Source organism: Scleropages formosus, chromosome 2 (genome assembly GCF_900964775.1).
Source record: "Scleropages formosus chromosome 2, fSclFor1.1, whole genome shotgun sequence".
Taxonomy (NCBI): Eukaryota; Metazoa; Chordata; class Actinopteri; order Osteoglossiformes; family Osteoglossidae; genus Scleropages; species Scleropages formosus.
Window position 1 is genome coordinate 19,296,157 of NC_041807.1, and position 21,722 is coordinate 19,317,878.

Genomic DNA, 21,722 nt, shown 5'->3' on the forward strand with positions numbered 1-21,722 from the left:
TTGATTGTGTAAATTCATTTTTTTAAATGTATTACAGTGTTTTTCCTTTCCCTAGTTTTATGATCATTTTTAAACACCCTTTAAGGAGGCTCAAAATACCTAGATATCGATCAGTTATAGAACTTACATTTAACAAGAAAAATTTAAAATGCCTGGTATTAGGCATCAGCATCCATTTCTTATGTAAAAATTTAAGAATCCAAAATTGATTTATTTATTGTATTAAATCACTACAGACAATTAATATTTATTACAGTGTGGAAAGTGTCTGTACAGAGAAATTTACAATAACAAAGATTATAAAATGAATAAATTTTTCCCAACACAGTCTTTTTTCTAAATGTCGATCCCAGTACTTGCACAAGGGGTGAGGATGCCAGCAGATTGGGCCAAAGTCTGTGTCTTCATCTGCATATCTGTATTTATGGTGGAGACTTTGTTACACCAAAGATGAATTGTCGTAACCCTCAGGTCATTGTCTTGGATATGTTTCAGTTTATTTTTTCTTTTATTTAAAAAAAAAAAAAAAATACAACCATGTCACCTGATAGGCCCATGCAGTCCCACTGCTGAGTGCATGTCACATTTTGTATGAATACTAGAGAGGAGTATGAAGATGCTGCTGCAGAGGAGCTGTGAGCTCAGAAATCTGTAACTAATTTAATTATTTTAATAAACATCACCTTAAGCTATGAAACCACTGCAGGTAATCAATATTTATAACACTGACAGGTTGTTACGGTGGTGAAATAATAGCTAAATATTGGTGTATGTACAGGCCTCTGCTAATGCAAACCCAGGAAAAAAGGGAAGAAAAACATACCTGCAATTCTATTAGACTTGCTACAAGTATGTTAAATGTTGTGTTTATGTGCTGTAACATTTGAGCCACTGTGAGCTATTTTTGGCATATTTTGCCTTATATTTAAGGTTACAGCAGAGTTTTACTACAATTGAAAAGATAGGGTGGCATTAGTCTGCTTTATAGGACATTAGGTCCTTTGAATTTAAACCTGTTTCAACATATATCATTTGTAAGTTCTTCACTTTACTACTTGGAGATTTCTCATATTTATGGTATTCTGTGATGTATTTATTTCTATACAATAACTTAAAAAAAATGTTTTACTCTTTGTATTTGGTTCATTTCTTTCACACGAATCTGTAGAGTTATCAGGAGTACATTTTAGAAGATTGTTTTATAACTGTTTTGTTAATATATGTTGAGTTGAAAAATTCCAAAATCAGTGGTCTTCTCATTTTTAATCTACTATCTATAAATGACTACATTTTTAAAAATGTGGAAATATACTTGCCGGGTAGGCTCCGGTTCCCCGCGACCCCGTATGGGACAAGCGGTTCTGAAAATGTGTGTGTGTGTGTGTATACTTGCTGTGTTAAAATTTTGTAAAACTTCTTTGTTCTCTGTAAGAAAAAACATGGCATACAGTACGGGTGATGTTTGACGTATTATTCGTGATTATGAAATTTTAAACCTTTTATATGGAAATAAATATACTAAATCTATAAAAGATGTCTGTGAGAAGCAGGACTTTTATTATCTAAACATTAAAAAAAATTTGTCATCTCAACAACCTTCTATTCAGTGGCACCTGTTTCATCCCACAAGCATGTTCAGTGTTCCTCAACATCTGACCGCTGTCACGCTGTGTGCGGGGGATCAGGAGAGAAGACTCAAGTGCTGATGCTAACTCACTTTATTTGTATCACACGGGGTTGCACCCAGAGAAGAGCAGAACAGTTAGCCTCAGAAGAGATAGGTGAGGAGAATGTCTCTCAGTTGGAGGTTCCGCGGCTAGGTGTGTAGGAGTGGGTGCTTTTATACTGCATCCCCGGGCTCGTCAGCGGGGGGGTCGAGGTAGTCGTCAAACATGCGGCTGCTAGACGCGCAGTCGTCGGGCGCGCCAGGGGCACCAGGAGTGACAGCAACTTTCAGTTTACTTTGTATCTATACAATGAAAGAAGCATAATAACAGAGACATACCTCAGTTTATTCACAGCCTAGGTCTTCTAAAAGTCATTGACGTAGTTATAATACACAATATGCTGCCCAACTTTATTATCATTTTAATTAATTGCAGCCTTTGAGTTAAGCTACATTTAAATTAATAAAATGTTATGTTATTGAAAATGAAAATACTGTCTTCTCCAACTCATACTCAGTTCCAAGTGTTGGTCGATTAATCCCGTAGGCGCATGCAACATTTGTCGTCTTGTTATTGATCATCGACAAGGAACACCGAGCATGCGCTCTGAACACTGGAAGCAAGTTGAATTAACTGGGTAGTCTGTGGTGTGAGAAACAAAAGTATTTCACATATGTTGCAGAGAAGGTATCTGCAAAATCAAGTAATGGCTCTGTGTTTGGAAAAGCAGAGACTTTGCTCAGCTGTTACTCTGAAGCTCTAGACTGATAGTGAAGTTCATGAGATGTACAAGTTGTCCAGTATGATAGTTTGTGACAGGTGGCTCAACCAGCAGTGACGCTGAGGATCTCAGTCTTGAAAACGGTGAGCTGTAGATGGTTATCAGTCATCCAGATGGATGTGTCAGAGAGGCATCCTGCAATGTGTTAGGATATATCTGTGACAGTTTGGAGTAAAGGAACGGAAGAGCTGAGTATCCTTTGCATAGCAGTGACAGGAGAAGCTGTCAAAGGTAATGACAGAGTAAGGAGAAGCACTACAGATGGAGAAGGGTAAGGGCCTGGCACTGAGCCCTGTGGAACACCAGCTGAGGGAATGTAGTGCAGACACGGATCCATGCCAAACCACCTGATAAGATGTTTAAGTAAGAATGAAACTGTTTGCATGAAAATTCTTTTATTCCAAACTCTTCTAGCAAGCAAAGTAACATCTCACTGTTGACCATGTCAGATGCTGCAGAGCAGTCACAAAAAATGATGACCAAAAAGAGGGAGAAGGTTATATCAATCTGGCAAACTTCATAACTACACGAGTGCTAGTCTTTACACAATAAACAGTATTGAATTTAGACTAATATTCACTGAGGAGACTATTCTGGATGACGAATGTAAAGAACTTGTTTAACCTAGATGTTCCGGGATTTTAGGAAGAAAAGAATAATTATGTCTCTTTCATTTGTAGAACTTGGCTCTAATATATATCAATAAGTTAGTGAATAAATGATCAGTGAACATGTTTTAAGTGAGATTTATCTTCTATTAGGACCTGGAACACTATGCAATGGTTATTGTATACCTACCTTCAGATTTATGCATATGGCAGCTGCTTTTCTTAAAAGTAATGTAAAACTTAAAGGAAAGCATGTCCTGCAGCTGAGGTTTTAGAGGTTTTACTTACACACAGTGTGTTCGTTTGATACTATCATTTTCGTAATTCACATATTCAAGCAGCTATGGAAATTTAATGCAAAAAGGGAAATGGGTAGATTAAAATTAACAGGCGGTGAAGGATGGATTTATGTAGGTATCAGGAGCTTAGGAGGGAAATGTTTGTGTAAGGGATGAGTTTTGAGCCTTCTTGGCTACTGAAAGGGATTCAGCAGCTCTGAGGGACAGTGGAAGTATAGTCAATTTAATACTGTTATTAATCCATTCAGCAGGTAACTTTTCTCCAAAACAGCTTACAGAGCTAAACTACGTACACTGATGCTGTCACACCCCCGGGAATAAGCAGAGTGGCAACACCTGTGGCTCATTGACAAGACCAGGTATAAAGGGAGCTCCATGACTGCACAACGCTGCAGATTCTTGCAAACGCCTCCTTGTGCAGATTTGCGGTCTCAGCGGTTTCTCCTTGACCTGCGTTCCTGCTTCGTTCTCAGACTCCTGGTTCCTGATCCTCACGTGCTCTCTTGACCACTGAGTTTAGTCTCTCCTGTACATTGACGTCTGCACTTTGAAGACCTTCGCCTGTCACTGACTATCGCTATTTGTCCTGCCCAACAAACTTGTTAGAAAATAAAACCAACCTGCAACTGGGTCCATTCCCTCACCTCCTGTCTCCAGTCTGCATCTGTAATAGATGCACCTGTTCACAGAGCAAGGTATTTTCTAATGATACAATTCAGAGTAAATACTTTTCTCAAGGGCCCTAGAGCAGAAGGATCAAGCTCAGTGTTTCGAGTGCATGGCATGATGTTACCTAAAGACCTTTAGTTATTTCAGAATATGTAAAATAAAACTGAGAGTGTCTGCTTTCTTTCTCACTGTACATCCATCCATTATTAAAAACGCTTAGCCAGTTCCAGTGCACCAAAGCCTGGTCACCAGTCCAACAGACACATGTCTTTTGGCCATGGGAGGAAGGCCACATGTATATTGTGAGAGCTGATTTGGACGCATAGGTTGGGAACTTTGAGGCACCAGCGCTACCCTCTGCACCACTCTTTCTTTTCTCGCATTACTTTAAATTATGTTCTGGAAAGGGGAGTGAAGTAGTTTAAACGGCAACACCTCGGGCAGAAATTGTGCTGAAAAACAGCAGGAGGCGTGTGTCAGGTGCAGGGCGGCTTCGCAATGGAAGAATCGGTCCATATGATGGCGATGCCTCAGCAGTGCCGAGTTGCGGATCATCTTCAGCGCACGAGCTTTTCATTGGAAAACAGCGCCGCTGTTCGGAGCCGCCGCTGCGATCGCCCGGCTCCCTCACTCCTCGTGACAACGCGGGGCGGGGGGGGAGGGGGCGGACACACGCGTGACGGCGCGTGCTGCGAGCCGACACATTTCGGAGCTTGCGTCTGTTGGCTTAAAGGTCGCATCCCAAACGACTGTCCTTTCGCTGAGGGTTATGAACGGTGCAGTACTCTGATGTGGCCTCGCGCGCACGCACGTCCACCTCCCGCACAATGACAAGCACGTGCATGGCCTCTTGTACGGTTTTCGTCCCGTCGCGCAGTGTGATGGTCCCGATTTGGGCAGCTCGAGACGCGACCTACGCAACTGCCATTGCCCTGCTGTGACTGTTGCAGTGCTTACACCTTCCTTCTAAATAGGGAAGCACACCCCCCATCCTCCCCCCCATCCCCCCCGCACTCTCTCCGGGCATATGACCACGGGCCCGATTTGGACTCTGCCAAAGTGTCCATAACGCCCCACAATCGTGCGATGCCGCCCAGTGAGGGAATCCCTGTCCTCATCCAGTGTGTGGACCGGAGTCCCGGTCGGGTCGACCCCGCAGCCCCGAGTCTCTGCAGACCCCCTTTGTGCTCGTAACGCGCTCCTCTCTCTCTCTCTCTCTCTCTCTCTCTCTCTCACCCCCCCTCGGCGAGTCTTGCGGGTCAAGAGCGATGAAGTCAGCGTGATGTCACGGAGATGCGCGCGGCTGGCAAGGTGAGATAGATTCGGATTTTTTTATTCGGCGAGTTGAGCTCTCTGAGCTCACCGTGCCCACCGAGAGAGGCGCGCGGAGCCGCACGCGCAAACCATGATCATCATCAGAGCCGCCGCCGCCGCCTCACGCGCCGCTCTCTCGCGCCCTTCTCCTCGTCTGATGCCCGAGCCCCTCATCCGGCTTCCAAAAATAAGCTCCTGCCTCCACCACCATGCCGAAGAACGAAAAACAAGAAGAGGGGTATTTTTAGGGCCATCGATTCGGACCACGTGTCCCGGAGGCGCACCGCATGGCCATTGCGCACAGACTCCGCACCAGTATGTCCCGCGAGGGCAGCGCGCGATGGACGTCCACCGCGGTCCTTCTCTGCGGGTTCCTCGTGGGGGTGGTGTCATCACATCCGATCCCGAGCAGGACTAACGCGAGCGCGCTGGAGGACGCGTGGGAGAGGCTCTTCTCCCGCTCTGTGCTCGGGCTCTCCGGGGACCGATCGGAGCTCAGCTGGGAGACTGACTATCTGCTGGGCATCAAGAGGGTGCGGAGGCTCTACTGCAACGTGGGCATCGGGTTCCACCTCCAGGTCCTGCCGGACGGCGCGATAGGCGGTGTTCACGAGGAGAGCCAGTACAGTGAGTTGAATCCTAAACAACAACAACAACAACAACAACAACAACAATAATAATAATAATAATAATAATAATAATAATAGAGGCAGAAATGCGGGGCAGTGGAGCGCACATCATGTAAGATCTGAGCAGCATCTGTATCCTTCATTATTTTGCACGCGACTTCATGGGTAGCGCTGGGGGACTCTTAAAGCAAAGACACATCTATTAAAAAACCAGCATCCATCAGTGATGAATGTCTCCCCAGCCTCAAACATGACACGAATGCTGGGACGAATTTAGATGCCAACTTATTTTTACACCGGCTGCTGGTGCGTCCCAGGAATGGGTGGCGATGAGGGGCATACTGCAATTGTTGGAGGTATTCTTCGAAATAACAGGAATATATATACATATATATGCTATATAAATATACATATGAAATACATATACAGATATAAATATGTATATGAGTATGTGTATATGTGTATATATATATATATATATATATAGTGTGTGCTTGGTTCAGAACAAAGGCAGTGCATCCAGAGAAGGGCAGCCGACAAGGTTACAGCCCCCAGGCTTTTGTCTCCCGCATGATGCACCACTGCACCTCTGTCTCTCTTACTGCATCCGATCGGCCTCCCTGCATGCGGACTTTGATTATTATTATTATTATTATTATTATTATTATTATTATTATTTGCTGTGTCTCATCAGGTCTAATAGAAATCTCCACGGTGGAGCGGGGGGTTGTCAGTTTGTACGGGCTGAACAGTGGCCTGTTTGTCGCAATGAACGGCAGAGGACGGCTGTACGGAACGGTAGGTATGAACACTTTATTCTCCTCCGCTGTCCGGTGTGAGTGAAGTCCTTTCATTGGTGCTCACGTTTGTTTCTCCTCCTGTGAGGTGCGATGAATAATAAGCGTTTGGGGACGTAGGTGTCAAATAATTTGATGATGACGATGACGACGACGATAATAATGACGATTATTATTATTATTATTATTATTAGCTGCCGCCTTTGTCCCAAGGTGACTTACATCGTTAGGTTCGCACAAATACTTGCTCCAACAACGGCATTTATCATTCATTCCTCAGTGAATAATAAAATTCAATCCGTGGATAAAAGATGAGGGAATTTACCGCAGGTGAGAAGCAGGCCGCTCAGTTATTAATGATGTAATTAAAGGTACGTTTGACGTTAGAGAAGTGAACCCGTTTCTCAGTTTTGACGCCTCATCCAGCTCGTTTGCCGCAGGATCGCGCTCAACCTCTTCATTCTGGGCGTGGGACCAAACCAAAGAAAATATGAATATAACATCCACCCATTCTGCATACTCCTGTATTAAAGATCAATAGGAAATTAACCGTAAATACATTTCTAACCATACATTGTGGACCATTATAAGAATACCTCTGTTTAAAAACCTTGATGTTTGAAATGAGAACCTTTTTTCACATTTTTGAATTGTGTCCCCCTGGATGCACAACAGCACACGGAGATATTAAAAGATGGGTCGTTGTTACAGATTTGCAGTTCCCTGTTTACCTTTCACACCTTTCGTTATATCCTGTAATGGGAGGCTCACTTGTTTTAGACCTTTCGGATGCTTGGCTGCGCTGTGCGCCGTTTGCCCAGCCTTTGCGGTAACTTTCCCGCTCCTCTCTGGGGGGTGGTGCTGGGGGACATGTGGGTCCTGTATGCGAGCATCTGTGCTCCCACTGCGGAATCTGCCACCGCAGCCCCCAGGGGCAGCTCTGCTGACAAGGCTTTGACTCTCAAGTGGAGAGGCTCTTGTGTGGAGGACACAAACATTCGGTGGTGATGACAGAGCGGCTCAGGTTCTCACCCTCTTTGGCACTGTTGTCCCGCAGGTTTGGGTCTAGAGGGGATATGTGTGTGCTGTGGACCCAGGCTGGCAGAGCAGCAGTGGGGGTCTTCTGAGAGCTGAAATATGCTCTCTGTAAGATAAAGTGCCCGAGGAGAAGAGTGTGTGACACTTTAATTCCGCCTGTCAGAAAGCGCAGCGCCTGCGTTATCGGCCCGTCAGCAGCACTTCGGTATTTCAGTCACTTCCACATATGCTGCAGGACAGATTTTAGGGGTGGCCTACTGTACGTCCAAACCATTTACACAGCGTTTGGGAGTCGGCCTTACCTGAACAGGTAAGCGGTAACACCTGCACTGTTCTCCAGGACTGTGGCGGTATAAATTTCAATCCTAGCGATTCTGATAGTTCATTAGTCATGGAGCTAATACTGTATATACATCCATGATCAATAACTGCTGGTCTAGTTCAGGGTCACAGTAGTCAGGCATCTATCCTGAAATCCCAGGGCACAAGGCTGGATACATTCAGGGCAGGATGTTGGGGAACTCTCACGCTCACCTGCATCCGGCGGGGTCGCAGCAAACTGGAGCCTAACCCAGCAACACAGGGCTCAAGGCTGGAGGGGGAGGGGACACACCCAGGATGGGATACCCCGTCTGCCACAAGGCACCTCAAGCAGGACTTGAACCCCAGACCCACCCTATGGCAGGCCCTAGCCAAACCCACTGCACCGCCACACCCCCTGCTGCTGGGGCACTCATAGAAATAATTCTAAAAGTTCTCCATATTGTTCTATTCCAAGTTTCAGTCTTCGACCCACATTGTGTTTCTAGAGGTGATGAGTAAAGATGTCAAGGCTTGTTTCCAATATTCACATTTACATTTATTGTTTTAGCTTTTTTTTTGCAAAATGACATACAGCGTTTGGCTACCTGCAGTTATTTACCCATTTATGAAGCTGGGCAGTTTTTCTCTCTCTTTTTTACATGTTTATACACAAATGCAGTATATATAATGTACATTTATAATGTATAAATATAAATAAATGCATTTATATTTTTCCTCTATATAGATATATATTTGCCTATAGTGAAGGGATACCCTGACATGCAAAGCAGCATATGAAAGAAGCAGATGTTTGGGGAGTCGAAACAAATCTCATTTGCATATACATTTCTGTGTGTGTGTGTGTGTGTGTGTGTGTGTGTGTGTCCAGCATCCACAGTGCTCCTAGGGTTGTACTGTTTCTTCAGGCCAGGCCTTGATGTGCACTGACGCCGCTCTCCTTTGGCTATTTCCAGGCAGTCTTTCAGGACGAGTGCAAGTTCAAGGAGACCCTGCTCCCGAACAACTACAACGCCTACGAGTCTTCCGTCTACAAGGGCTTCTACATCGCCCTCAGCAAGCACGGTCGCGTGAAGAGAGGCAACAAGGCCACCACCGCCATGACGGTCACACACTTCCTCCCGCGACTATGAGCCGACACGCGCTGTAACTCACCAATTTGCACATGTGGACGTTTTTGCCAGCCTGTGCCCATATATATATATGTCGATATATATGCGCACATGCATAGAAACACAAATAGATACTGACTGAAAAACAACACTATAACTAATGGTATTTATTCTGTCTTTATATATATGTATATTTGGGTAGTTGACTTTGTATTAGGACTTATGTGTACGCCACACTTTGCTGCTTATGATTTCCGTTATCATCATATAACGTGCGAGAGACTTGTGGCCTCTCCTCTTCGTATGGGTGCTTTGCCATAAACGGTAAAGACTTCGCCCTCTCACTGCTATGGCTAACATCCTTAGCTTTTAACGGGGAAAGTGATACTTTTTATTACCTCAAGTGGCCACCTGCTGAATGGATGCATGACATTACGCTCAGTAGAATGTCCACCCCCCGACCCCAATACCCCCCTTCCGTAACCTCCTCCCCCTAAGCCTGGACTCCTCCTTCCCCCATCAGCGTTTTCCCCGCTGAATGAGAGCTTTCGAATGCGCTCCCCTTGTCACGTGATGAGACGGTGCCTTAGACTTGTGGCTCCCTTTACGGTAACAAACGCACCCCCAGTACCCCCCACCACCACCACCACCCCCAAAGTCAGAAATAGGGCTGAAACGCGAGGAGGCTCCACTCCACTTTTCAGAGCGATGCGAAAGTAGCTGCTGATGGTAGGACCAGCTGATCACCTTGGCTGTTCTAGCTTCTCATCTCAGAGTCAGGTGGTAGGAATTCTGCATTTACCGCACTAATTTGTTGTAAGATCCCGAGCACTGACCGATGGTCAGTAGGACACGGAGGTCCCTGCGCTTCCTCTGGGAAGCTGCACCTTTACCTCCAAACTAGATACTGCTCTGCACAGTTTATAAGCTCTCCAACTTATTCTACAGCGCTCGAGGCACAATGTAAACGCAAGGTAAACGGTTATCTTTACTTATCTAAACAAGGGTGCTTTATCTGAGCAGCCCAACGTATTTATGGTTGTGACTCCCTGACTGTCCTTAACCGCTCTTTATTCGCAGTAGTAGGTGTGAAGGTGAGCTAATGGGATGATCATCTGAGGAGTCTACAGGCAACTGAGATGTGGCATCAGAGATGCTTGTCATTTATTTCAAGAGGTGATGTTCAATCCCTATATGTCCCAAAAAGGAATCTTTTCTGGAACTCGCTTGTTTTAATTCTGAGAAGAGCCACGGGAGGAGGAGTGACCATCTAGTGTGTCGGACTCGCTGGAAGCATCTGGAGTGTGCCGGGGCAAGGGGGGGCTGCTTCAAATCATGTTTGTCAGCTGGAACCTGTGGTCACCAAAGACCGAGATTCCGAATTTTCCTTCTGTTTCCCATGTATTTTTAGTCCAAGGTCACGGCCGTATGCTGCTCGATCCCGGCCCCTAACCCCTAGTTGCAGCTGAGCCTCTGCAGCCCTACCCCCCCCGTACCTGCATAGTTGTTGTCATTCATTTATTAATAGCACTGAAATAATGTACATACATGGTTTGCACAGATTGCTGGAGTCTCAAATGCTGAATTTATTTCACTGTTTTGGGCCTTGCGTTGTGTTTTTGGTGCTTGGTCCCTTTTGCCAGGTTCAAGCAATATGACCAGTGGTCACTGTGTCTGTGAGTTTATCTTCAGCTCCAAACAATGGGAAAGTCGTGCTGTTCAGTTCCCGGGTGTACGAGTACCAGGTTCTGATTCAGGTCCGGTGGCGATAGACACGCTGGCTTCACTGTGCTTTGAAACAGCTGCTTTTGGCTGCTTTGTCTGACCCTCGTGTGCCTCTTCGTGTGTCTATGAGGGGGCGCCTGCTGATCCGATGCAGCGAACGGGGCGGGAAGCGGGTCGAATCACAGCGGCGCTCCTTGCCTGTCCTGCTTCCTACTGCAACCTTCGTGCGCTTGGCTTCGTCCACACCTGGGTATACTGCCACTCAGACATCACTTTGCTTTGTCCTTCTCTGCTATTTACAGTCTCCCCTCCCCCAGCCACACTGATCATCTGTATAGGGGCGCAAAACACCGATGTCTGACGTGCTAAGAAACACCCCCCAAAAGTGGAGAACCTCCACCTTCCACCCTCTCCCCATTTTCACCTCATCTGGTATTCACAAAACTCAGCAGGTAAACGAACGTTTAAGCACCTGGATTGACCGGGGTCCGAGGGAGGCCATGGGGGGTGATTGTGCCCTTAATCACTTTACCTGATCTGCGTAGCAGAAGAGTCATAAAGGAGCCAGGTGTAAAGTAAGCAGATGGAAGAATCTGTGAGCTGAGTGCTGGAACAACTGTGGGGCCTTTAACGCAGCGCGTTACCGAGCCACACGGCTGCATGGGAAACCACATCAGTGAAGTTGAGGGCCTTGAGTGGCAAACACGTGTGAAAAAGAAGAAACCTGGTGGGCAAACTTGCTTTGCACCGTCGCAGTGAGGATAGGCTTTGGAAAGACAGGTGAGCACCTTTGCTGTTTTCTGTCTTCCATGAGAAGACCCTTGAGGGCAAACATGCGTGCTGGAGGTCGAAGGAACGTGGAGAAATACTCTATGACAGGTTATGACATTCATAGACCTGTTCAGATGAATGAACTTGATGCAGCATTTAATTCTCAGAATCCAGACCTGTAAAAGATGCTGGATCCGTTTAGCCAAGAGGTTCTTTAGAACAGTAACTGGAAATGTGGAAACGTGCGGTTCTGTGTTCTTCACGGTTTTGCTTTGAGAGCCCAAGAGTAGCTCTGTACGTGTTCTGTTACTTGACAAAGATTTTTCGGAGAGAGAGGGAGGGATGCAGGAAGCTGCTCCACGTCTGGTTGTCAGATGCACTGATTGCAGCGCCCGCTATAAGCCAAGGGTTCACTCCTGTACATAAATCGCTGCTTGAAAGTATGCGAAACCCCCGTGTCCCTGGTTTTACCACAAAATGGTCATTTAATGAGAATCAGTCTTTCTTATGTGACATAATAGGTTTCTAATGACCAATTCCATGTTTCTTTAGAGTAAATCGTGTGTGTAGTAGAAACACAGAAGCAGACCAGGTGCAAAACTAAGTGAAGCCCAAGTTGCATTGGTTAAACCAAGTAGGTAAGTAGAATCACTTGCGTAAATCATTTAGTCATTTGATACATTTATATTAACATTTAATGTTTTGATTCTGTAAGTGCATGTTCATATTTTTTACAAGAACATTGACCATCCCTATCGATTTAACATACTTTCAAGCAGCACTGTATCTGCGAGCTCTGTAAAAAGGTCTGTTGTGGGGTAATGGAGATGCTCCTGGAGTTCGTGATGTTTGGTGACGCTCGGCTGATCGGACAGCACATTAAATCGGGGAAGACTTTTAATTTTTCCTTTCAGATCCTTTTGTTTCTGCACTGCGCTGTGGCAAAACGTCGGGGACGAACAAATGAATGCTCACAGCAGCGAAGGGAATTTGTTTATTTGTGAATTTATTATTACTTGTATTTATTTATTTATTTTGCATATGTAATCGTTTCAAATGTTATTGCCAGTACACATGGGCGACAGGCCGCTTCTCACTGCAAAAGGGATGTGTGAACTGACAATGTCGTGTCTGTGTGTGTGTGTGTGTGTGTGTGTGTGTGTGTTCCCATTAGGCTCCTAATTCCAAGGGGCATGCCTTTGCTCATGTAAAAGCCTGAGGACACTCAAATTGACACTTAATTTAAATCGAAAAAAAAAAAAAAAACACTCTGGACACAGGATGGACTCAAGGCCCTGATCCTGGCAATGTGGAACTTTCTCCGGCTTTGGCGTGGCTCTGGTGTGCTTCGTGGTGCGGGAAAGCTAAGGGCCACCGCGCCTCTCTGTGCCCCAACGTCTGCTCTCAGTTTCGTATTCCTGCACTGAGGGGAGTGTGCTTCTTCAGATTCCCCCTCTCTTCGTTGACATATACCTCACCTTCTGCCTTAGTTCCGATTTGTTATGATGATTGATTGTAAAATGAGTAGGAGGCAACAGACTTCTCCGATCATTTGTTTCTGAAAAATTGATGATGATAGTAAGAATACTAATATATATAAAATGGTTTTCCTTTTATTTTTGTACGTATGTGCTGTGCACAGCAGTCTACTGTATTCATAAAATTACAATAAAAGTTTGTTTTTTATGGGTTGTTGCAGATTTATTTATATTCCTTTGAGCCACATTCCATTTAAATAGTAGCCAAAAATAAGATTACATCTATAACTTGCTACTAATACCCAGTGGCCTAGATGCCATATCAATGAAAGAATGAATAAATTAATTAACCTTTATTAATTATTGAGTTAATATGGGCAGCACTGAGAGTTCAAAGTGTTACTGACACAGCTGTCCAGAATGAAATTCACTTTTAACAAAAGAAAAAGTTGAGCAAATCACACCACTTGAAGGATGGAAACAAGACAGACGGACTAGATAGATAGACAGATAGATAGATGCTAATTATAGTAAAAGAAGGGATACTGGGGTCCCCAAAATGAACAACTGTGGAAAAAAAAATTAGTGCTTAATGATGGTGCATGGCTTTTCAGCAAGTTTTAAAATGATCACATAAATAACTGAAATTACATTTTCAGCCACTGAAATTGAAGTCATGCATTAGAGCAAGCATTAAATATGGTTTTGTCAGTTTATCGCATGCCATTGGACTTTCCCCCAGCCCATAAGTAAAGGGAAACCGTATTCAGAGAGTCCGCACCCACTTCCCGTGCTCTCTCTGTCCGTCTCCATGGTAACCAGCTGTTTGTTTGACTGAGTGGGACGGATTCAGGCGACTCTTATCAGCGTTTATGACCCGCTTCAGTCATGAAGCTTCACAGGGCTTCTAAAAACCTTATCAGTGTCCAGCACTTTCTTCAACAGACTGCAATAAGACCGCCAAAAATGACGTCATACAGGTTTGCGACGGAACTTCGCACAGTTCAGGTTTTTATTCAAATTAAACAGAAGTCTTGGCAGTAGACTGTCAAAATAAAAGTTGTATATCCAGTGACTGTAACGGGTAGACGGGTCATATTTGATCCGAGTTGTGCATTTATATATTTACATTTATTTATTTAGCAGACACTTTTCTCAAAAGCAACTTCCAATGAACTCTGTAGTGTTATCAGCCCACACACCTTATTCACTGTGGTGACTTACACTGCTAGATGTGGGATTAAAGTGTTTCATATCAAGAAATGGGCGCAATTATGGAGCGACGTATCTGTTAAACAAAGTACAACGTCATGCAAGCGGACAGCCGACACATACTTACAGTATGCGTCTTATATTTTTTAAAAGATTTAAAAATATACACCATTAAATATAACTGAAGTTCTGGCGCCCTCATCTGGCCAAACTTCGGAAGTGCAACATTGCAACCTTGTTTATGCGCATTTGCTTTCTGATACAAAAGCAGATACAACACATTTTAATCATACAGAAGCTTTACACATATTTTCTCAAATATGAATTTAATGTCTTTTTAACATTTTTATATTTGCATTTTCAGTTTTTTAAATAACTTTACTAATTAAGGTGCCATTCATAACCAAATTACGGGACAGCTGGTAGCGCAGACCCCCGTAGACTACGCGTAGTGGTTAAAGCTACTGCCTTTAGACCCAAAGGTCACAGTTTCGATCCCCACCTCTGGCTGTAGTAACCCTTGAGCAAGGTACTTACCCTAAATTGCTCTAGTAAGAATCACCCAGCTGTATGAATGGGTAAATGATTGTAAGCACGTAATAATTATGACCTTAAGTTACAGTGTGTAAGTCGCTTTGGAGAAAAGCGTCAGCTAAATCATGAATAAATGTAAATTAAAGCAAAACGCATACATGTATCACACACGAGCTGGAGCCTAACCCGGCAATACAGGGCTGGAGGGGGAGGAAACACACCCAGGACGGGACGCCAGTCCGTCACAAGGCACCCCAAACAGCAATCGAACCCCAGACCCACCAGTACCTCACGTCAAATAAAAATAATTGTAGTTCCGATTTAAGTCATCTCATTCCAGTTTTCCAGAAGCTTAAATTCGTTATTCAATCGGTAGGTAAGTTTTTGTTAAACCGAGGAAATGTGCGTTTGTATCTTTTGAAAATAGTTCTATAGTCTCACAATTTATTGTTTCAACGTCGTGCACAACGCCCTTGTTGTACAACACGAGTTTATTAGCGCCGCTATTCGGCGGTCCGTCTGTTGTGTGAAGCGCTGCCAGCGCCGGGTTGGGAAAGAGCGCCTGTGACGTCACCGCGGGCGAGTCGTCTCCCGTGACGTAAACAGACGGCCTGAAAAGCCTCGGTGACCTCACTGACCCGCCACTCAGGTGGTCGGGATGGGGCCAAGGAGGGCCCCTTTTAAATAGCGATGTCCGCCGTCGCCGAGAGCTCCAGCAGGACCCTGAACATCAACCTCCGCCGGCGGTGAAAACAGCATGTCGGCCCCGCCGCCGCCGCCGCACTGTCGCGCCCTCCTCCTCGCGCTCTGCGCCACCGCGCTGCCGACGCTTCGCTCGATGAGCGCGCCGCCGCGTCCCCCAGGAACGTTCGGCACTCACGTGCAGACGCTCTCGCGCAGAGGCGACTTCATCTGGGAGATGGGCGCGAGGAATCCGGCTTACAGTGAGTCTTTTACCTGAGCAGGTCCAAATTACTGTACTGTTACTGTGCTGTACTCTATTGTACTGTAGTACCTCATAGATGATAGAGCTGTACTGATTGTTTCGCAAATAAATGTGCGCTCAGTAGAATCAATCATGTGCCTCATCCTCAGATATACTACATACTTATAATATACTGTATTGTACCTCATACTAGTAGTGCTCTGCTCCACTCTACTCTGGCGGCATGGTGCCACAGTGAGTAGCGCTCCTGCCTCACAGCGCCTGATGCGAGAGAACGTGGGTTCGATCCCGGTCAGTCTGTGTGGAGTTTGCATGTTCTCTGCGTGGGTTTCCTCTGGGTGCTCTGGTTTCCTCCCACAGTCCAAAGACAAGCTGTTCAGATTCCTCTATAGTGTGTGAGTGACACAGAGAGTGTGTGTTCCACTAATGTATGGATGAGGGACCCAGTGTAAGCAGGGTATCTAGCAGTGTACATCACCTTGGTGAATAAGGTGTGTGGGCTGATAACACTACAGAGAGTTCATTGGAAGTTGCTTTGGAGAAAAGTGTCTGTCTGCTAAGTGAATAAATGTAAATGTACTCTGCTTTGCTGTACTACAAAACAATTGCTGTGATTCTGATTGAGGGTTCACACTGCTTGCTAGAGGCAGCATTCATCTGGACAGGTGGGTTTTAGTAAATATAGGTACAACATATATAGGAAATGAACCCGACAGTTGATAAATACAGCGAATGTTTTTACGGTGTTTCAGAAGCAAAAGCCGTGGGGTTCATTCTCTGGGGAAGAGAATAACACCTTCGTTAAAATTAAGTTGAAATTAAAATACAAGGGGTGTGTGGTGATGCAGTGGGTTTGACCGGTGCCCTGTGGTGGGTCCAGGGCTCGAGTCCTGCTTGGGGTGCCCTGCGACAGACTGGTGTCCCAGCCGCAGTGTTGTCCCGTGCCCCCAGGATAGGCTCCGGCACGCCGCGACCCCGCTCGGGACAAGCGGTTGTTGACGTTGGTCGGTTGGTTGAAAATACAAGCAAGGTGTAATAACACAGCTGTCCACACAGGTCAGACTGAGGTCAACAGAACATTGCAGTTACAGTTCAAACCATCTCTACCTGTCAGATAAATATGGAATGTTACAAATTTAAAGTAAAAACTGCCATTGGCTGGAGAAGCTAATTGAGGCTTCTGATGAAAGTGCCAGTGAGGAGGAGGAGGAGGATGATGATGATGATGATGATAACAGCAGCTCCCCTCTCCCCCTGCAGGTATGACACCAGTGGAGGCCAGAGGAGCTGATCATGTGACCACACTGCATGTGAGAGGGAACCGCTTTTTGAGCACGGACACAAAGGGAACTGTCTGCACCCCTGTAAGTCCATCAGATTGTCTCCATGGAAACTGCTGTTAAAAACAGAACAGGACATAAAAGTCTTGTATGAAATATGACAAAATATACAGAAACACTACTAGTAACTACACTCACAGGGACAGCTGCTAGCATAGTGGTTTGAGCTGCTTTCTTTGGGCCCAAAGGTTGTAGGCTTGAATCCCACCTCTGACTGTGGTATCCTTGGTAAAGGTACTTACTTACTACAGCTAATAATAAATACTGATATCTCAATGAGAAAAAAGAAAATGCTCTATACAGGATGAAATTTTGTCTTTTTGCAGACTGTTTCCTGGCAGCATGACTGTCTCTTTCCCCGAGTGAAAAGACAGTCTAACATACTGGGCCCCAACAGAAGTGGCCTGCAGCTGACCCGTGAGAGAGCCCAGCCGCTGCAAAGGCAGAGGAGGGCCTTGCTCCTGGAGCACAGGGAACCCCGAAGGGAGCCCCACAGCCTGGATGGCAGACAGTGGGGGAGTCAGAGCGCCAGTCCGCAGAGGGCCGAGCTGTTGGAGCAGAGCCTGTCGATTTCTAGGGAGAGCATCACTTCGATCATTCATGACGACCCCCTGGAGGTTTTAAAGCCCATGAACCCCAGCAGTCCCCAGAACACAGGGGCTTCTGGCCAGACAAGACTAAAAAGGTGGGCAACCAGGAGACCAAAGAGCAGGGATAGAGTCGAAGCAGCTGGTGTGAAACAGCGTTTACTTTTTTATTCCTCTAGTTGATGCTTATCACCAAAGCAACTTACCATGTTGTCAGCTGTTGTTTACCCATTTATACAGCTGGGTAACCTTTACTGGAGCAATACAGGGGTAAGTACCTTGATCAAGGGTACAACAGCGCAACAGGTGACATTTGAACATGTGATCTTTGGAACTGAAGGCATGAGCATTAACTGTTCCGCTACCAGCTGCCCCCCCCCGAGGTCCACAACTCGTGAAATGATGCCAGAAAATTGCTAATTAAAGTGAGGTTTATAGGCTGACCCTATTTCTGGAAAATAGTCCTGTACCGTTCAAGTTACCAGAAAGATTGACGGCCCAACAGAAGGGCCTCTCAAGGACTTTAAAAGTCTGAGGGTACGGTAGACCTGTGCGCTGCCAAGGCTGGACATGGGATCACATCGACATCTTTAGAACAGTATTATAACTCAGTGGGGATTTTGAACAAATTATTTGCAGAAGCCAAACTGAACCCTGACCACCTGGACCTGCGCCCCAAGTTCATGCGTCAAAGTGCGGTCATGTGGATGGAGCGCACAGGGCTTCTTTGACTTCACATGAACATGTCACAATGCTTTAGAGTAGACTTGTTTTTTAATAACAGTAAAACATGGGCAACTACTACAGTTTCCCCTCAAAACCTTTGTCGCATTCAGTGCTCATGCTGTACATGTACATACTTGGGCTTGAAAATAGTTGCTGCAGTGGCTCAACTGTTCATCCTGTACTCGGCTTTGAAGTTAAAATTTAAACCCAAAGTCACACTGGGCTTCTGGTTGCAAAATGTTCTTTGGAAGCATACCAGCACGTATCTAAAGTTTACTAGTTGGAATGAAGTTTTTTAGTGAACTTTCTTCATTAGTGTCCGATAGAATCAATCAGTGGTAATTTTTGAAAGGTTTTCCTTTGATATTTATCATGAGATTACCAGCAGGACCCAATAAACTATGCAAGAAATGGATGAAATTGGTCCTAGAGGTGGTGGACCTCACTTAGACCAAAGTAAACCAAAAACTGTAAGTTATAAATATTCATATATTTACAATTACTTATTTAGATTATGCTTACAGCGATTTACCCATTATAAAGCTGTGTAATTTTTACTGGAGCAGTTTTTAGATTAAGAGACTTACTATAGGATGAGGAGGGTGGATTCAAACCCCTGTAAGAGCTCAGCATTAACCACTATATTACTGCACATACATACATGTAATGTATGTCTTATACATATCAAGGGAAAGATGCATGTTTGTGTTTTTACAAATAAATGGCATTGCCAATATGGTGTGTTCTGAATTTTGTTTGGTCATATTGAATCATTTCCTGTACACCAATTCATACAGATATAGATGCCCACTGTAATGTTACCCATATGTACAGTACTGGGTTTAACATTGACAGAATCACTCTACTGCATTATTTACTGTGAATGGCCCTTGACCTAGTCCAGAAGTGCACACTCAAATTATCCCAGTGGCAAAATTTACTGTTTGGGGATGCTCCCATAGCCCCCCCTGGTGGACAGACCGGGGAGTAGCACAGCAGCATTGAGCCAACATTGGTCAGTCTGTGAACCAATCAGAAACAGCCTGTGGTATTTTCTATTACTTGGCCTTAAAACTACCAGGCTTCAACTCTGTTTTGGAAAACAAAGCATGCATATTAAGCCCTTTCACGTTTTTACATATAAGAATTAATTTAAAAATATATATATAATTTTTTTTAAGAAAATCTCATTACCGTACTGTGTCTGGATTTAAATTATGTATAATCGAATAAATATAACTTTTGCAGCAGCCCAAAATTAAAATGCTGTCAGAAATGTCAAATAATGCATAGTGTTAAAAATCTCAGACCAATATAAACAATAAAAATGTTATACTTGTGAGGTGAGAGGCACTAGTGCTACAGGCTGTACTAACAAGCTGCCCGAAACCACCACTGCGTATAAAACAAATGTAAATTGCAAAGTCTTGTCCCATTGGTATTTTAGTTGCAGATATTTCCATGTTTTGCCACTTATGTTTGAACAGGGAAGAAAAAGACAAGAGGTCCGTTCACTGTGAGTTTATTGATCGTACAGCATGCCTAAATCCTTCACATCATCGAAAAGCAATCCTCCTCAAACAGATCAGTACATAACCAATGATCACAGACAGAACTGACAACATTGAATTCGACGTGAACTCTGAAACTGACCAGCTAACCTACTACACCTTCAAATGCTCAAATTCATGTTTGGGGAAGCGGCTCTGAGCCACCAGCTGGGTGCAGCATCGCCAGCTGTCATCGGCACAAGGGCTGAAGGCCACCGTGACCCAAAGTGGACCTCAGAGCTGCTCTCAACACCTACAAAAACTGTGCGCCATCCTAAGGGATGGCAGCTGATCATTTTTATGACATCTGATTGTTCATCGGCGGGTCTAGGATCTGCCCTCGGTGTGAAGTGTCCAGGCAGAACGTGATTCTGATAGCCCTGACCATGTGACACCAGCATGGTCTTCGCCCTAGGAAACCATCTCTTGGCTCCGTTACTCTGCCTCCTCTCTGCCATACAGCACTCCGTCATCCAACTTACCGTGCTTATACCCGGCGGACACCGTGAGAGTGGCACTCAAATGGTCTGACATCGCGCTCTTTAAGGCAGATGCTCATTTCATGAAAGACTGTGCAACAGACATATGTGAGGTACATGATGTACTTTAGAGTGGAAAGGAACAGTCCAATTAAACCAACACCACTGCCCGGGTTGAACTGCATCCATTCTTACTAAGGCCACCTCAACTGGCTGTGCCAGGACTATGAACTAAGAACCTGTTGTGTCCATACCTTTAATGCAGTATTTAAGGCTCATCCTCAAACACACATGCAACGTATGCAATCCATGGCGTTAGTGAGAGTATAAAGAATCACTCATTAAATACACTACTGACAGAAAGTCAGACCATCCAACATCCAACCCTACAACGGTCGGTTCCATCAGCAGTTGATAGTCTTCAGAAGGAGAAATGAATATTAAAAAGAAAAAAAAAAAAAATCGACAGTTGATTACCCAGGATATTGCTTTTGCAGAAAAGGTTGCCCCGCATTTAGCACCGTTTGCTTGTTTCGTGGTGTCAACTGGATGCCAAGGAGTTTTTATGTCTGCTTTTAGAGCAATGTTTCACTTTGAACGGGGTCCTCCATCATGTCTAAGTCCAAGTGGGAGTCTTGAGTCCGTTGGAGCCCCTCCGTCGATAGAAAGCCAGCTAACTGTGGAACTAACATGTTTCCTACCCTACCTCTCCAATCGTTCCAGCTCCCCAAAAAAAAACCGCAAAGTTGTGAGGTAACGAAGGAAAGGAATTCCATTTGTTTGTCCAGTGAACCTGAGGTATACAAATACCGTGTTTGCAGGATGTGACCAGAAAAGGAGAAGGAAAAACAATAATCCAGAGAACGGTGACATACTATCTGAGAAAACTGCACACAAGAGCATTTCCAGTCCAATACTCATTTTACGTTCTTCCTTCACCATCTACACTTCAGTATTCTGATTTTTTTTTTAAGCAGTAAATAATTATATTATAGTACAAATGTTTATAAAATAGCAGCACACTCAAGTGACACATCACAACTAAGTAATGTTATTTGTGTATAAGAATGAAACAAAACCATAGCTCTTTAGCAGCGCAAAAAAAAAAAAAAAAAAAAAAAAACAAGACAAAATACAGA

The 21,722-nt window shown here is 44.7% G+C and overlaps 2 protein-coding genes across 2 annotated transcripts; both read left to right on the forward strand.

Annotated features, from left to right (window-relative positions):
• The first annotated feature begins 5,316 nt into the window (after window positions 1–5,316).
• Window positions 5,317–10,185, forward strand: LOC108931493 (fibroblast growth factor 6-like). Its single transcript, XM_018747261.2, has 3 exons — window positions 5,317–5,965; window positions 6,662–6,765; window positions 9,080–10,185. Exons 1-3 carry the CDS (start codon window positions 5,626–5,628, stop codon window positions 9,254–9,256), a joined length of 621 nt encoding a protein of 206 aa, XP_018602777.1. The 5' UTR covers window positions 5,317–5,625; the 3' UTR covers window positions 9,257–10,185.
• A 5,608-nt stretch (window positions 10,186–15,793) lies between these two features.
• On the forward strand, window positions 15,794–19,239 carry LOC108931425 (uncharacterized). The gene is made up of 3 exons (XM_018747176.2): window positions 15,794–15,899; window positions 17,162–17,265; window positions 17,568–19,239. Exons 1-3 carry the CDS (start codon window positions 15,794–15,796, stop codon window positions 18,009–18,011), a joined length of 654 nt encoding a protein of 217 aa, XP_018602692.1. The 3' UTR covers window positions 18,012–19,239.
• Window positions 19,240–21,722: the final 2,483 nt, after the last annotated feature.

What these genes read in the sequence shown, in the direction of transcription:
- LOC108931493 (XM_018747261.2), top strand. Translation starts at nt 5,626, where the DNA reads ATGGCCATTGCGCACAGACTCCGCACCAGTATGTCCCGCGAGGGCAGC. An exon ending in TCACGAGGAGAGCCAGTACA is followed by an intron (nt 5,966 to 6,661) that starts GTGAGTTGAATC and finishes GTGTCTCATCAG; the next exon opens with GTCTAATAGAAATCTCCACG. An exon ending in GAGGACGGCTGTACGGAACG is followed by an intron (nt 6,766 to 9,079) that starts GTAGGTATGAAC and finishes GGCTATTTCCAG; the next exon opens with GCAGTCTTTCAGGACGAGTG.
- LOC108931425 (XM_018747176.2), top strand. Translation starts at nt 15,794, where the DNA reads ATGAGCGCGCCGCCGCGTCCCCCAGGAACGTTCGGCACTCACGTGCAG. An exon ending in CGCGAGGAATCCGGCTTACA is followed by an intron (nt 15,900 to 17,161) that starts GTGAGTCTTTTA and finishes CTCCCCCTGCAG; the next exon opens with GTATGACACCAGTGGAGGCC. An exon ending in AGGGAACTGTCTGCACCCCT is followed by an intron (nt 17,266 to 17,567) that starts GTAAGTCCATCA and finishes GTCTTTTTGCAG; the next exon opens with ACTGTTTCCTGGCAGCATGA.